General features: G+C 51.7%; 1 protein-coding gene across 2 annotated transcripts in view; it reads left to right on the top strand.

The window, feature by feature from the left end:
• FCHSD2 (FCH and double SH3 domains 2) overlaps positions 1–10,662 on the top strand; it is a 163,642-nt gene extending 152,980 nt beyond the window's left edge. For both annotated transcript variants that reach the window (XM_077341224.1, XM_077341225.1), the window contains 3 exons: positions 2,825–2,954; positions 4,497–4,582; positions 7,443–10,662. In XM_077341224.1, coding sequence (XP_077197339.1) covers positions 2,825–2,954; positions 4,497–4,582; positions 7,443–7,526 — 300 coding nt within the window. In that variant the 3' untranslated portion in view covers positions 7,527–10,662. The remainder of the gene's footprint in view (positions 1–2,824; positions 2,955–4,496; positions 4,583–7,442) is intronic.
• The last annotated feature ends 4,562 nt before the right edge of the window (positions 10,663–15,224 follow it).

A 15,224-nucleotide genomic window follows, 5' to 3' on the forward strand; every position in this document is an offset into this window, starting at 1 on the left:
GTGGGCCCTGAAGGATGCCTTCTCTCCCCCCCCCCCCCCCGGCCCTTTACTTCATCCCCACCCCCTTTACAACACACTTCATTGTTGTGGCATGTCTGTCTCTTATTTTGAAGGGATGTTTAAACATTACCGTAGCGATCAGAGAGCGTTCGGGCAGTGGTTGAGAGTAGAGGAGTAAACTACCCCCCTCCCCACCAGGCCTCAGTAAAAGGCATTGAGTGGTCCCCGGTGATTAAAAGGTTGGGGACCACTGTTGTAAAGGTTCAAGGGGGTGGCAGGTGACAGTGGGTGAACAAGAGGGTTCTGGGTGTCCTGCACAGTGCAGGGGGTTGGACTAGATGACCCAGGAGGTCCCTTCCCACTCTGTTATTCTGTGATTCTAAATTCCGTCTAAACCTCTGGAAGAAGTTCCTGACAGTCAGAGTGGTTTCTCAGTGGAACAGGCTTCCTCGGGAGGTGGTGGGTTCTCCATCTTTGGGGATTTTTAAGCAGAGGCTGGAGAGCCATCTGACAGAGAGGCTGATTCTGTGAAGGTTCAAGGGGGAGGCAGGTGACAGTGGAGGAGCGATTGGGATGTGAGCGAGCAGTTAGCAGAAGCTCTGCCCTGATGGCAACACAGTCTTTCCAGATTTCTGGATCTCAGTCCTCAGTGTGCACAATATATGCAAGAACACGAAAGGCAAGAGAACGTGAACACTTAAAACTAACGTGGACTCCAAACTCCACTTTTTAAAAGAGCGGGCGGGGCTTTTACACAGCACGGGTTTTGGCTGGTCATTCACAATTTGATAGGCTGCCAGTTTAAAAAAAAAGAAAAACAGTTGCTGTAGTGGCCATTTTCACGGCCCACTTGATTTTGGGAGACCAGAGTTTCACAGCACTAGAAACACTCTCTTAAAAAAAAAGAAAAGAGAGAATATCTTATGTTTTAAACAGGTTTTATCTATCCATCCTTATGTGTCTTCTCCCACTGCAAGGACTTGAAAAGCCCAGCAAGGCAAACCGTTTTGTTTTCTTTTTGATTGGCACGGGCAGACGGTGCCCTTCAGCTTCCTCTGCTGTGTCAGTTTTAGTATTAATCGCACTGTGACATTTTGGCAAACGTCTGCCACAGATGCCCCTACAAAGAACACAAGGAATGGCGAAGGGCAGGAAGGAAAGCAGAAAGAGGCAGTTCCCCATCTCCTTCCTGGAATTAATCGAGATCAAACCTGGGTTGGCAGACGGAGAAATGCCCATTCTCACCCCCCTGGTTCAGTTCTCTTCTGCAGAAGGCGCCTATCTTTCTTGCCCTGTCGTCACCTTTTAATTTTGTGGGTTGGGTTTCCTGCGTTAATTTAATTTTGCGCTGTGGGGCGAGATGGAAAGACCAGCTCCTGATGGCAAAGGCCCCTGTCTGGAAATAGCAATTAGATTAATAATGTTTTAAACTTATTTTGTATAGGATGGTTTATTAATATCACTCGCCCTGAGCCACACTGGAAGGGCGGGCTAAAAACAATAGCAGCAGTAGTAATTGTAACTGTTATTATAGAACAACAGATGGGGGCATAGCTGTATCTAGAGAAGTGAGCAGGGACTCCAAAAATTCCTCCTCCCCTGGCTCAAATCTTGTTAGTCCCCTGCTGGACTCTTGGCTCTTTTCTGCTGCCACAGACTGACTCACACAAGCTACTCCCCTTGGCCTTTCTCCATGGAAGTCACCGCATTTGGAAGTCCCTGACATCACTACTGCCCAGTCCTTTTAACTGGAGGTGCCAGGGATTGAACCTGGGACCTTCTGAGTGCCAAGCAGAGGTTCTGCCACTGAGCCATGACCCCTTTCCATGGCTCTCCAAGGTCTGAGGCTGAGGTCTTTCCCCTCCCCTCCTGCCTGGTCTTTTTCACTGGAGATGCTGCCGGGGATTGAACCTGGGACCTTCTGCATGCCAAGCAGAGGCTCTGCCACTGAGCCATGACCCCTTTCCATGGCTCTCCAAGGTCTGAGGCTGAGGTCTTTCCCCTCCCCTCCTGCCTGGTCTTTTTCACTGGAGATGCTGCCGGGGATTGAACCTGGGACCTTCTGCATGCCAAGCAGAGGTTCTGCCACTGAGCCATGACCCCTTTCCATGGCTCTCCAAGGTCTGAGGCTGAGGTCTTTCCCCTCCCCTCCTGCCTGGTCTTTTTCACTGGAGATGCTGCCGGGGATTGAACCTGGGACCTTCTGAGTGCCAAGCAGAGGCTCCGCCACTGAGCCACGGCCCCTCTCCATGGCTCTCCAGGGTCTCAGGCCAAGGTCTTTCCTATCATCTCCTGCCTGGTCCTTCTAACTGGAGATGCCGGGGATTGAACCTGGGACCTTCTGCCTGCCAAGCAGAGACTCCACCACTGAGCCACGGCCCCTCCCCATGGCTCTCCAGGGTCTCAGGCAGAGGTCTTCCCCAGAATGAGGATCTGCCAGCCTTGTGATAGAAGGACAGGTGCACTCGAAAGCTCACGCCTCGAATAAATCTTTGTTGGCTTTAAAGGTGCTCCTGGACTCTGGTTTTGTTGTTTCACCTCCTACCTGTTTCTGAAGAAGCGAGTGGTGACTCTCAAAAGCTCCTACCCAGACCCCATTTTTTAAGATGCTTTAAGATGTTGCTTAGTCTTTAAGTCTGTAAGATGCTGCTTGGACTCTTTCTCTTTGCTCTTTTGCTTTATTCTACTGCTACATATTCTTTTTGAATATTGCTAGGACATGGTGGGCTGGGGGGAGCAGGAGAATTCAACTAACCGAAACACACACAGAGGTCGCTTGTGGCAGAGCGGATCCCACATGTTCTTTCCCTGCCTTGCCTTGCAGATCTCTCCGTCTCCGAAGCCCCAGAACTCTCTGGCGCCGCTGCCCCTGTACGACCAGCCGCCAACCAGCCCTTTCCACAGTCCTGACAAGAGAGGCTCTCAGTACTTCCCCAGGTCTCCCTCAACCAACGGTAAGGAGGGTGGAAGAACGTCGCTCTGGGAAAGCCATGGAGAGCAGAGCGCTTCAGCAGATGACTGGGTAGGGGAAGCCCTTTTGGCTGGTGTAAGGGACCCAAGCAGGAGCAGCGTGGAAGCCCTCTGGGCACCCTTGGCTCAGCTGTGCATCCAAGGAGGCCCTGTGTCCCATGTCTGCACACTGAACACGGAAAGCTTCCTTCTACTGAATCAGACCCTCGGTCCACCAGAGTCAGTATTGCAAACTTGGACTGACGTAGGGTCTCCGGCGGAGGTCTCTCACATCGCCTGCCACCTGGTCAGGGATTGAACCTGGGACGTTCTGCATGCCAAGCAGAGTCTCTGCCACTGAGCCACGGCCCCTCCCCATGGCTCTCGAGGGTCCCAGGCAGAGGTCTTCCCCATCACCTCTTGCTTTGTCCTTTTATTTTTAATATTTTTAATATTTTATTATGTAAACCGCCACGAGACCTGCTGGGGAATAGCGGTATATAAATCTAAAAATAAATAAATAAAAATAAATGAACTGGAAATGCCAAGGATTGAACTGCCCTTCCAACTGAGCTATCAGTCCTTTTCTGCGGCTCTCCAGGGTGATTTCAGGCTGCGGTCTTTCCCATCCCCTCGTGGCTGGACCTTTTAACCGGAGATGCCGGGAATTGAACCTGGGACCTTCTCCCTGCTGGGCAGAGGCTCTGCCACTGAGGCACGGCCCCTCCCTGACATGGGGCCGTTTAGTGAACAAATTAAGAATACCTGAAGGTTGGCTTTCCATGAGAATTGTCCTTTCTCACGCTGTGCCGTTTCAGAGACATGGAACATGCACATGCCAAATTCCTGGAGAACTCTGTAAAATTGTGTATGTTAACATTCCTAGGTTAGCACAGAAGGATTTGGGGCAGCTGCGGGGGGGGGGGGGGAGGTAGCTGTAGCCCAGTGTTTGTGTATTTATCAGGTGGCATGTGTGCAATATAGGCCAGGAGATCCTAAGATTGTCCGGCAGCCAGGCAAGAGAGGCTCGGAGTAGGGTCGAGCGCTTCGGCTCGGTCTGGCCGTCTCGGCAATCACCGAAGCCCTAAGTGTCCAGCACTGTGGAGAGGAAGGGCAGCGGTGGCGCACCAGCTAGCAGGCACAGAGCCGGCCGGCACACTGCTGCTACTCTTCCTCTCCGCATCACAGCGCTGACCGTCTCGGGCTTCGGTGATCGCCAAGGTGGCCGAACCACGCCAAAGTGCTCAACCCCATTCGGCTTACCCCTGCCTGCCCCCGCGTCATGGCCTTGGCATTCCTTGGAGGGGCTAGCCAGGGCCGAAACCGCTTATATCCCAGGATCTGATGGGATCGGGCTTGCCTGGGCTCTCCCGTAATCTATCCAGCGATCGAGCGCATCTTTCCCATGCCAGCCGTTCCCATTGTGAAAGCCTGTGATTTCTGGTTGTGAGCAGCCTGACCTAGAGCTTTGGCTGAGGCCCCAGGGAGCAGGACAGTCAGAATCTGTCCCAGGCAGGTTCACAGCAATGGCTTTTCCACTCTTCCAGATAACAGCTTCTCCTCGAGCTCTCCTGGATTCTCTCAGCCGCCGCGGCCTCTTCCTGAGAGCACCTCTTACGGGAAGCTGAGACCGGTAAGTTTCAAGGCCCGGCAGAAATTCAGAACCACGGGGAGAATCTCAGCAGGGTCATCCCCCTTCCCTGCTGTCAAGGGAGGATTCGGACAGGGGCTCAAAATGGCTTGTGGGGGTTTTGCAGGGTGATTCATGTGTGTAGGACCCCTGGGCAGCCTCCAGCGACCGTGACAGCATAGGGTTGGGGACCTCTAGAGAAGAGCTGGACTCAGGGAGTCCTGCTCTTCCACTTGGCCCCTAAAATCTTGTGCTGCAAACAGAGGCGATGGGAAGCCGCTGTGAGCCTCCTTCAGGCAGAGAAAAGCGACATCTAAGAACCAACTCTTCTTCTTCCTTCTTTCTTCTTCTTCTTCTTCCTTCTTCTTCTTCTTCTTCCTTCTTCCTTCTTCTTTCTTCTTCTTCTTCTTCTTCTAAGCCATTTTGGGACTCCACTGAGTAGTGAAAAGCAGGTATAACAAACCAGCTCTTCTTCTTCAGTAGCATACTCACACTGCCCCCCCTCCCCCCCCGACTTTGCTACCCTGTTTGGCAGGCCAAGGGGAAAGTCCCTCCAAGCCACGGAAGGCTGTGTTTTGGCGACCACCACTCCCCACCCCCTCAGCTTCTCTTGGGAGGCTGCGCCCTGTCCCCCCCCCGCCTGGTACTGGTTTAGCAGGAAACATTTCAGTATCTTTGCTCGAGAGTTTTACCCACCTTGCTTGAAGAAGAATTGGTTTTCACTACCTGAAAGAGTCTCAAATCAGCTTCCCTTCTTCTCCCCACAACAGACACCCTGTGAGGGAGGTGGGGTGGAGAAAGCTCTGAGAGAACTGGTTGGGTGGAGAGAGCTCTGAGAGAACTGGTTGGCAGAGCAATTAACCCAGCAGCGGTGCCCAGCCTGATTAAAGAGTAGGCAAACTAATGTACTTGGTAGTAAGGAGGAGAGACAGAGATAGCGTCGTACCCATATCTCTAGCTGAGAGAGGGAGAGGGAATGGGGCATTGAAAAGTTCCTTCACCCTTTGCAGTCAAATCCAAGTACCTCTCTACGTAATTTGTATTGTTTCGGTTCTGTTTTATGTGAACCGCCCTGAGCCTTCGGGGAGGGCAGTATACAAATATATATAATAAATAAATTTTAAAAATTCCAAGAAGATGGGGGAAATTACCCTGAGAGTATCAATCTGAAGGCAGACGAGGAATGGTGATTAAGGGCAGGGGTAGTCAACCTGTGGTCCTCCAGATGTCCATGGACGCTGGCAGGGGCTCATGGGAATTGTAGTCCATGGACATCTGGAGGACCACAGGTTGACTACCCCTGCTTAAGGGGAGAGAGAAGGGGCCATCTCAACCATCCTCTCTAAGCGTCTCCTTGCTGCCCCCTGCAGGTCCGTCTTCTCCTCTTCTTTGTGCACCAACCACTGCCTTTCCTGGCCCTTCTGTTATTAAGAGCTTTGCAAACAGGGCCGTGGCTTCCTCGATTGAGTCTTCCTGTTCTTGTGCTCCCTTCCGCTTTTCCCACCATCACGGTCTTTTCCAGTGACTTTTCTCATCATGCGAGCAAACTACAGCAGCCCCAGTTCCGTCCTTTTAGCTTCTAGGGAAAGGGCAGGCCTGACTTGAACTTGAACCTGCTTGTCTTTTGGGCGGTCCACGGCCTCCAGCTGTTTAGCCTGGAGAGAAAACGATGAGGAGGTGATAGGATCGCCATCTCCAAATACTTGAAGGGTGGACCTAGAGAAGGCAGAGCAGAGTTGTTTTCTGTTGCCCCAAAGGGTCAGACCAGAACCAGCGGGATGAAATTAATTAAAAATAACTTTCAGCTAAACCTCCGGAAGAAGTTCCTGGCAGTTAGAGCGGTTCCTCAGTGGAACAGGCTTCCCCGGGAGGTGGTGGGTTCTCCTTCCTTGGAAGGTTTTAAGCAGAGGCTAGACCAGTGGTTCTCAACCCCTCCTGTTCGGCCCTTGCCTCGGAAACCCCGCAGGGTGGCTTTAAGTCAGCCGTGACAGGATGGCCTTCTCCACCACCAGCCTACAGGAAACAGCCACAGGGCTGTGATGGGCCACCGTGGACATCCCCCACCCCCACCCCCACAAAGAATTCCCTTTGCGACCCCCCAGCCCTAACCCAAACGTGTCAGACCACCACCTGGCCCCCAGACTTCTGCAGCTGTCTTGGCATCCTTAAAGGTGGACCAATAGCACACAACACTTCTTTGATTTTTTCCCTTGCAGCTACAAGTGCAATTTTGTAGCTCACCCACCCCAATCATACAAGAAGATCCTTCCTTCCTTCCTTCCTTCCTTCCTTCCTTCCTTCCTTCCTTCCTTCCTTCCTTCCTTCCTTCCTTCCTTCCTTCCTTCCTTCCTTCCTTCCTTCTTCTATCCTGGACACTATTCCTCCCTTCCCTTCCCTTCCCTTCCCTTCCCTTCCCTTCCCTTCCCTTCCCTTCCCTTCCCTTCCCTTCCCTTCCCTTCCCTTCCCTTCCCTTCCCTTCCCTTCCCTTCCCTTCATCAGACAGAGAATTCCGTTCATACTTGTGTCTGACAAAGAGATAATTGATTCTCCCGAATATTTTGTCGGTCTCCAAAGCGCCACTGGACTGAAACCTAGATGGGTATTTAAAAGACTTGTTCCTTACTAGCAACATCAGAGGCCAGTTCTCTTGGTCTTGACAGGAGACCGGTTCTGTGGTCGCCTGTAAACACACACAAGAGGTCTCCTCCGTGGTCAGTCCTCCTGTGCTTTAAACACTCCCATATCGGATCCATCCGGAGACACAAGACTTGCGTACTCAGCAGGAGAGATTTGGGTGGCCTCTCGGGGGCCAAAGAAGAGCTTTCTCCGACTCGCAGCTGATTTCTGCTTGGGGCCCTTGCAGGTCCGGGCCGCTCCTCCCCCACCGACCCAGCAGCATCGCAGACCGACAGAGAAGATCGAGGACGTGGAAATCACCCTGGTGTGACCGACAGGACGGACTGCCCGACAGCGCTGCGATCGCTGGCAACGTTCGGTCCACTCTCACTCTTGGGCACCTTTGCATGACGGGAAGAGACTTTTCCTACGAGAGCCGAACGGCGGGCGAGATCGACCCCGTGGCGGCGGACTCTCCTTCCCGTGGTCATGGATATTTTGTGCCTTTTTCCTTTTACTTCTTTTTTTGGGGTGGGGTGGGAGCAGTTGTTGTTGCCGTTTGATTTCGCTTTCTCTGCCATCCTTCCTCCTCTAGCACAAAGCCAGCAGGGCCCGTCACAAACGGAGGGTCCCGGCAGCTGGAAAGATGGCCTTTTCCCGTTTTTCAGCGGAGGCTACAAAGAACTCCCTTTTCCGTGCCGCGAACGACCAGCCTGCGAACGACCGAATTTCCTGCGCGGGAACGCTCCCGTGGGACGGCCCGTCCCTACAGCCGCTGCAGTTCACAGCACAGTCCTGTTCTCCCTGCCGCTTCAGGATCGGATGGGGCCTCTTTACTGGTGCTACAGGTTTGCAGCAATAAGCAGATGCGTCCTCACTGGGGCGGGGGGCACGCTTCCGTCTGGGGAGCGTAACGTGTGTCGGCCAGGCCAGAACATACATAGACCCATGTGCATTATTAGTACAGTATATTACTGTTGCCATAGGAATGTGTTTTAAATTTATTTTTTTCTTTATCCTGTTCCAATAGCAGTACTTACCTGGTTAGGCGATTTAATCAGAATGTGTGAAATAGAGAAGGGGGGCACACGAGTCATCGGTTTCGGGAGAGGCTGGCTCCTCTCCCACCCTGCTCCCCCCCCCAAAAAAAACAGGGGGGGGCAGAGAAATCAGCAAGAGGGACATCACAGAATCTCTGGGTTAATGACTCCGGCGTGCGCCTCTTCCATAATTAACCGTAAAACATGAATGTCACGTTCTCCTTTTTTGGGTATTAATATTTATGCCATGCGTTTAGTAATAAATAGAATTATCTACTTCAGAAGTGCTGACTTTTGTAGTGACACCCCCCCCCCCGGTTCCTCCCTTAGGAGAACACTGAATAAGCAGGATTTCCATCTTAGAGCTGGAAACAGCCCCTCGTTTGCTTTTTTTAAAGCAGAATGTTTTATCCCCACCCCATTTTTGTACTCGGGTTGCTTCTTATCCCAGTGATAGCTGTGTAGATTTACTCTCTGAGCTTAGCAGTAGATCTGGGGCATCAGACCCTCTGGCTAGAGTGGAGCAGCATTAATGTCTTAGGCTATCGGGGTTTGGTGTCTAGCTTTAGCATTGGATAGTGATAGTGTGGGTCTCCACCTCGAAGCCCACCTGGCAGCTCAGACCTAGGAAATTAGGGATGGGGAAGGGGAGGGGGTCCTCCCTTCCCACACCCACCACAGGGGTATTGAACATGGTGGGCAGTGATGCCCTTTTCGGGTTCTTTCCTCGCATTCTCTCAGCTGATCAACGGACGGGGATGGGGTGGACACCACAAGGCCTTGCACAGCTCACTTATCCGGATGCTCGTTTATCCAGAGGAAAGAAAGAGAGCATTGTGGGAGAAAGGAAACAGGGCTCATGCATGTCGTAGACCAGGGGTAGTCAAACTGCGGCCCGCCAGATGTCCATGGACTACAATTCCCAGGAGCCCTTGCCAGCATTCGCCAGCGAATGCTGGCAAGGGCTCCTGGGAATTGTAGTCCATGGACATCTGGAGGGCCGCAGTTTGACTACCCCTGTCGTAGACGAACAAGGACTCTTTCCGCAGCCCATCAACACTGTGGGGAAGAGTGACCCTCTACCTCCGCATAAGGGCCCCTTGGTCCCTCGGCCGTTCTCCATCGGTTTTCAGGGTGAGGAGCAGAAGGCGACTTAGCTTTCGGGCGACCGCCCAAGGGGGCGGCCATCAAAATCCGGGTCTCCAATGACGCCAGTTTCAGTGAGGTCTTTCTTGTCATTTTAAGACGAGTAAAAGTGATGAAAGAGGAGTGGGAAAGAAAGTACATTTTTGGAGAAGGTCCACACTTCGAGCAGCAGCCCCCAGCAGGTGAGAAAAATTCCGTCCCAGGTGACCGCCCAGCCCCGTTGGCTGGACTATCTAAACCAGGGGTAGTCAAACTGCGGCCCTCCAGATGTCCATGGACTACAATTCCCAGGAGCCCCTGCCAGCATTCGCTCCTGGGAATTGTAGTCCATGGACATCTGGAGGGCCGCAGTTTGACTACCCCTGATCTAAACCCACTTGCCACCTAAAATCCCTATCGAAAGTGCTCTTGTTTTCATTTTTCTACCTTAACCGAGTAAAGGCATAGCGACCGTTACTTTTAAGCATTTAGTTGCCTGATGGACTTCGGACTCTCTTGGGTTTTCATTTTTTTAAATAAATTTACGTGGCTGCATTTTGTGAAATCACTGAACAGGATCATTTATCTGAAGCTGCCCAAATAATCTCGGCTGGACCTCTTGAAGTAAGATGGGGAGGGGTGCCAATTTGGATGGCCTGAGCGAGGGGGGAGCAGGTAGACATGAAATTGGGCCGAGGGCCGCAATCGCCAAACCCCCAGTTTGGGGAAAGGGATGTTTCTCGCGCCTTTGATCCTGTCGATCTCTTTGGAGGTCGTTCCTCCCCCCCCCCTCCCAAAGTGTTTATCATACTTAATTCTTAAAGGGTTTTTGTTTTGTTGGTTTGTTTTTCAAAAATTTAAAGGACAATTTTACCGCAAATGTTTTAAGAATCACTTCTGGGAAAAATTAACCGTTGCCAATCATTACAACTTTCCGTTCTGTCAGCCGGTTCTTCCGCATCCGCCTTTTTTTCGGTTGTTGTGGCCGTCCTCCGGACGTTCAAAAATTCAGAAAGTGTTATTTAAAAATTTTTAAAAAAAATGAAAGAAACCTTCTTTAGTTATATTTTAAAAAAATATTTTCTGTAAGAGCTGCTAATTTTTATTTAAGAAAAAAAAAAGAGTTGTAAAAACAAGGCCTCCTTTTTAAAACTTCATACAGGGCATGCAATAGAACGTATCAACATGTACAGTGTCAATACAAGGAGAGCAGAGCCTTTGATGCTTTCTTTATATTGGCTATAAAACTTTGTATTTATTATGTATAAAATGTTGAATAATAAAAAAACAAGTGGAATTAAACATTGTGTGCGGGTTAATGCGTACTGACCACTACATGGATAAATCTTTTTTTTATTGAAGTGGAAACACATCTTCTGGCGCGTTCGGGGCTGGAGTGTAGCGGAAATGAATATGGACGTGACATTCATCTGTCCTGCCCCAACTCCCTGTCAGGTGTCATAAGAGGCAGGGAGGTGGTGGAGGCCGAGCCAAGCGCCAAAGAGAAGCAGCGGTGGAGTGTGTGGCTGTAGGTTGGGCCCGGGTACCAAAAAAGAGGAGCAGTGGAAGCAGACTGCAGGCCTTGGCATGGCTGTAGCTCAGGACCAGGCCCCGAAGGTGGGCCGTGGTGGAATGAGCATGGCTCAGTGCATCTGTGGGCCAGGGCCCAGTTCAAAAGACAGGCCGCGGCAGTAGCACGGACCTTGCCAGTCACTGTCGCTCCCAATCTGCCTCTCCCTGTCCCGGCCTCTGCCCAAGGCCAAGCACCCCCCCCTCTCCTCCAGTCTTCAGGCTGAAATGAAGGAGGCTGCCGTAGGGGCGGGGGTGGCCCCTGGCAAGAGTCACATTGTCACAGATGATGTGTTTCCACATCATTATCACAAATCTTTGTGGGAGCTTTCGTTTCCTCCTTTTCCTCCTCACAACAACCCAGTGAGGTAGGCCAGGCTGAGAGTAAGGCCTTTCTCAATTTTTTTTTAGAATTCAGAAATCCCTGGAATATTCTTCAGGCTTTGAGAAACCCCAGAAGTGGTGCGATTGTGCAGAATATGGCTTGGAAGCCTAGTTGTGCGCGGACACACCTGGGGTCCCTCCCCTTCCAGGCCCATCACTGGCCTTTTTGGGAGGGGTGATGCAGACAATTCACAGGAGGCTGCCTAATATTGGGGGAATTTCCGCACATCAGAAAAAACAGCATGATGCCAGCTGAATGGCGTAGAGTTAACATTATTGTGCCTCCCAGCCCCTCCTCACCCTTTTGCTGTCTCTCTTCCATCTGCCGCCCTTTCGCGTTTCTCCCCCTCCACAAGTGCTGCTGGAAAAGGCGGAAGAGAGCAACGCAGTTTACACGCAACTCTCTTCTGCCTGTCAATCAATCCAGGTAGCCAATCCCTTTCTCCATTTTTTAAAGGTCCCACTATGCCCGCTAGTTTTTTTTAAATCCATAGTTCTCCATTTAAGCACCTATATGCATATAACTTTTAAAAATTAATCTTGTTCCTGATTTTGGAGGAGGGGGGAAACTTTAGAGGCGCATACTTTGTGTTACAACTTTGTGAGGAAAATTATTTCTGGCATCACCTGCACTCTTGTCCGCCTGTTCGCTGCTCCAGGAAGTTAGACCTTTTAAAAAATAAATTCCTGTCGCTGGGAACAGGGCAGAGGGAGGCGGGGCAAGGGCAGGACAAGGCAGGCTCCTTTAGTGCGTTTGAGCCTCCATACCTTCCCTCTGCTGGTTGGCAGCTGGTTGCTCTCCTGTAGCTAACTCTAAATAAATTGGGGAATCCACTTTGTGCTATTCTGCGTTGAGCAGGGGGTTGGACTAGATGGCCTATATGGCCCCTTCCAACTCTATGATTCTATGATTCCCCAACTAGAGCTTTAAAATGGAGGGTGTAGAGAGCCGATTACTGCCCAGATGCTGGATATGGGCGACGTCATATGGAGGGGCCGGAATATAACGACTACGTAAGGTAAGCATTTCACAACATTTAACAGGTGCGGAAATGCCCTTTGTCCGTCAGAGTCTGCTCAGACAGGTAGCAATTTGAGATCCACCGTGGTGGAGTGGTTAAAAGCAGAGGCTTCTAATCTGGCCAGCCAGGATTGGTTCCTCGTTCCTCCACATGCAGCCAGCTGGGTGACCTTGGGCCAGCCACAGTCTTGATAGTGCTGTTCTCACAGAGCAGTAACAATAGGGCTCTCTCAGCCCCACCTCCCTCACAGGGTGTCTCTTCTGGGGAGAGGAAGGGAAGGCGACTGTAAGCCGCTCTGAGACTCATTTGAGCAGTGAAAAGCAGGGTATAAAAACCAGCTCTTCTTCCTTTTCCTCCTCCAGATGCAGCCAGCTTAGTAACCTGAGTTAGTCACAGTTCTTTTAGGGATGTTCATGCAGAGCAGTTCCCTTAGAGGTCTCTCACCCTCATCTCCCTCACAGGGTGTCTGTTGTGGGGAGAGGAAAGGAAAGGCCATCGTAAGGCCAGCTTGGTGACCTTGGGCCAGTCACAGTTCTCTCAGAGCTCTCCACTCCAACTACCTCACAGGGTGTCCATTGTGGGGAAAGGAAGTGTAGGCAATTCTCAGCTGCTTGGAGACTCCTTTTGGGCTGTAAAAACTGGGGTACAAAGAAACAGCTCTTCTTCTCTCCAAGGTCTCAGGCAGAGACCTTGCCTTGAAAACTCTGTGTGGGTCACTATGAACCAGATGAGACTGAGTCCCTCTCTAACAGTGGCCCTGTGGAAATCCCTTCTGCTTCTGCCTAGTGCTGGGGAGGAGGAGGGACCCTTGCTGCTCTGAAGGGTGGGGGGAAAATGGAAGATGTGATGTGTCAGGTTGTGCAGTGTCTGCCTCCCTAAGTATCCAACCCAGGAGAATTGGGGGAGAGGGCCAGACTGATTGAGGCTCCCTAGCAGAATGCAGAAAAGCACTCTGCATTGCAGAAGCGGAGCCCTGGGGCCTCTCTGCAGCAGAAAAGGCAGGCGCTCCGGTGAGAGGAGAGCTTTGGCTGGGGAGGAGGGGGTGGCATAGTCCTGCTGTGTGCCACATTGGCCAGACCCCACCTGGGGCCTCACTTCCAGAGGCCTCACTTCAAAAGGACGTGGACAAAACGGAGAGGGGGCAGAGGAGAGCAACGAGGAGGATCCGTGGCCTGGGGACTGAGCCCTTCGAGGAAAGCTTGAGGGACCCGGGGATGGTCAGCCTAGGGAAGACGAGGCGGGAAGGGGACAGGGTGGCTCTCTTGAAGGATCTCAAAGGTTGTCCCTTGGAGGAGGGCAGGGAGAGGTTCCTGTGGGCAGCAAAAGAGAGGACCCCCCAGTAATGGCCTTAAACTACTGCTAGAACAGTACTGCTTAATATCAGGGGAGAAATGTTCACAGTACAAGTAGTTCAGCAGTGAAATGGGCTGCCTCAGGAGGTGGGGAGCTCCCCCTCAGTGGCCGTCTTCAAGCAGGGGGTGTGTCGTGTGTGTGTTGTGATCCACTTTTCAATACTACAAGGGGTCCCAAACACCTTTCCCTATGACGTAGGTGGGGCTGAGAGAGCTTTGAGAAAATGTTGGGTTTTATTCCCCACCTTCTACTGCCTGAAGGAGTCTCCAAGCTGCTTCCCCTTGCCTTCCCTTCCTCTCCCCACCGCAGACCCCACCACAGCTCTCTGTGAGAGCTCTAAGGCAGGGGTAGTCAACCTGTGGTCCTCCAGATGTTCATGGACTACAATTCCCATGAGCCCCTGCCAGCAAATGCTGGCAGGGGCTCGTGGGAATTGTAGTCCATGAACATCTGGAGGACCACAGGTTGACTACCCCTGCTCTGAGGGAACCACTCTAACAGCTCTAAGAGGACTGTGATCAGCCCAAGATCACACATCTGGCTGCTTGTGGAAGAGTGGGGAAACAAACCCAGTTTACCAGATTAGAAGCTGCTACATGGCGCTGGCTGTTTTATCCCAAGGAAGGTTGGGGTGAAAATGTGACAGATAGGGCAAGATGGGCACAAGATTTTGATTTAACTTAAAACCTCGCCTATCTTCCTACCGGGGACCCAAAGAGGCTAACCTCCTTCTCCTCTCCCCCCTTTTATCGTCACAACAACCCTGTAAGGTGAGCGAGGCTGAGACTGGCTCAATGTCATCCAGCGAGCTTCCGTGGGAGAAGAGCGGAAGAGCGGGATCTTGAACCTGGGACTCCCAGGTCTTAGTCCAACGCCTTCAAACCATGGCACCAAGCCGACTCTGGACTCCTCGCTGGTCTGCCAGTTCCAGTTTGAGGGCAAAGCTTACTGAGGGCAGACGATTGGAAAGAGGGGGTCTCGAGGGGGCTCGGAGATATGTCCCATTCTTCGATAAATCAATCTGAAAGATTTGGAGGCGGGCTGGTTCTTTTCATCGTTTCCTTGCACCTCTGCTTCTCGAGGGAAGCCCAGAGAGGCCAAAGGCAGCAGGTTCATTAAATAGTAAAGAGCAGAACAACGGCCCACTAAACGGCTGGCTCTCCGCCCTTCTCTCCCCGGCACCTCTCTCCTGCCACTTAAATAATTCACTGGAGCATTTGCAAAACTTCCTTGGGGAGAAATACGGTGGAGGGGGGCCTCTTGTTTACCCAGCAGCAATGCGGCTTTCACAGGGGCCTTGGGCTGCCAACTCTGGGTAGGGGGATCCCTGAGGATTTGGGGGTGGAGCATTCTCTCTCTGTCTCTCATCCATCTATCAATCATATATCTATCGTCTGTTATCATCTATCATCTGTCTATCATTTATCATCTCTATATCTATTTATCATACATCTTGTTATTGTTGTTAGGTGCGAAGTCGTGTCCGACCCATCACGACCCCCTGGACAATGATCCTCCAGGCCTTCCTGTCCTCTA

Source organism: Paroedura picta, chromosome 6 (genome assembly GCF_049243985.1).
Source record: "Paroedura picta isolate Pp20150507F chromosome 6, Ppicta_v3.0, whole genome shotgun sequence".
Lineage (NCBI taxonomy): Eukaryota > Metazoa > Chordata > Lepidosauria > Squamata > Gekkonidae > Paroedura > Paroedura picta.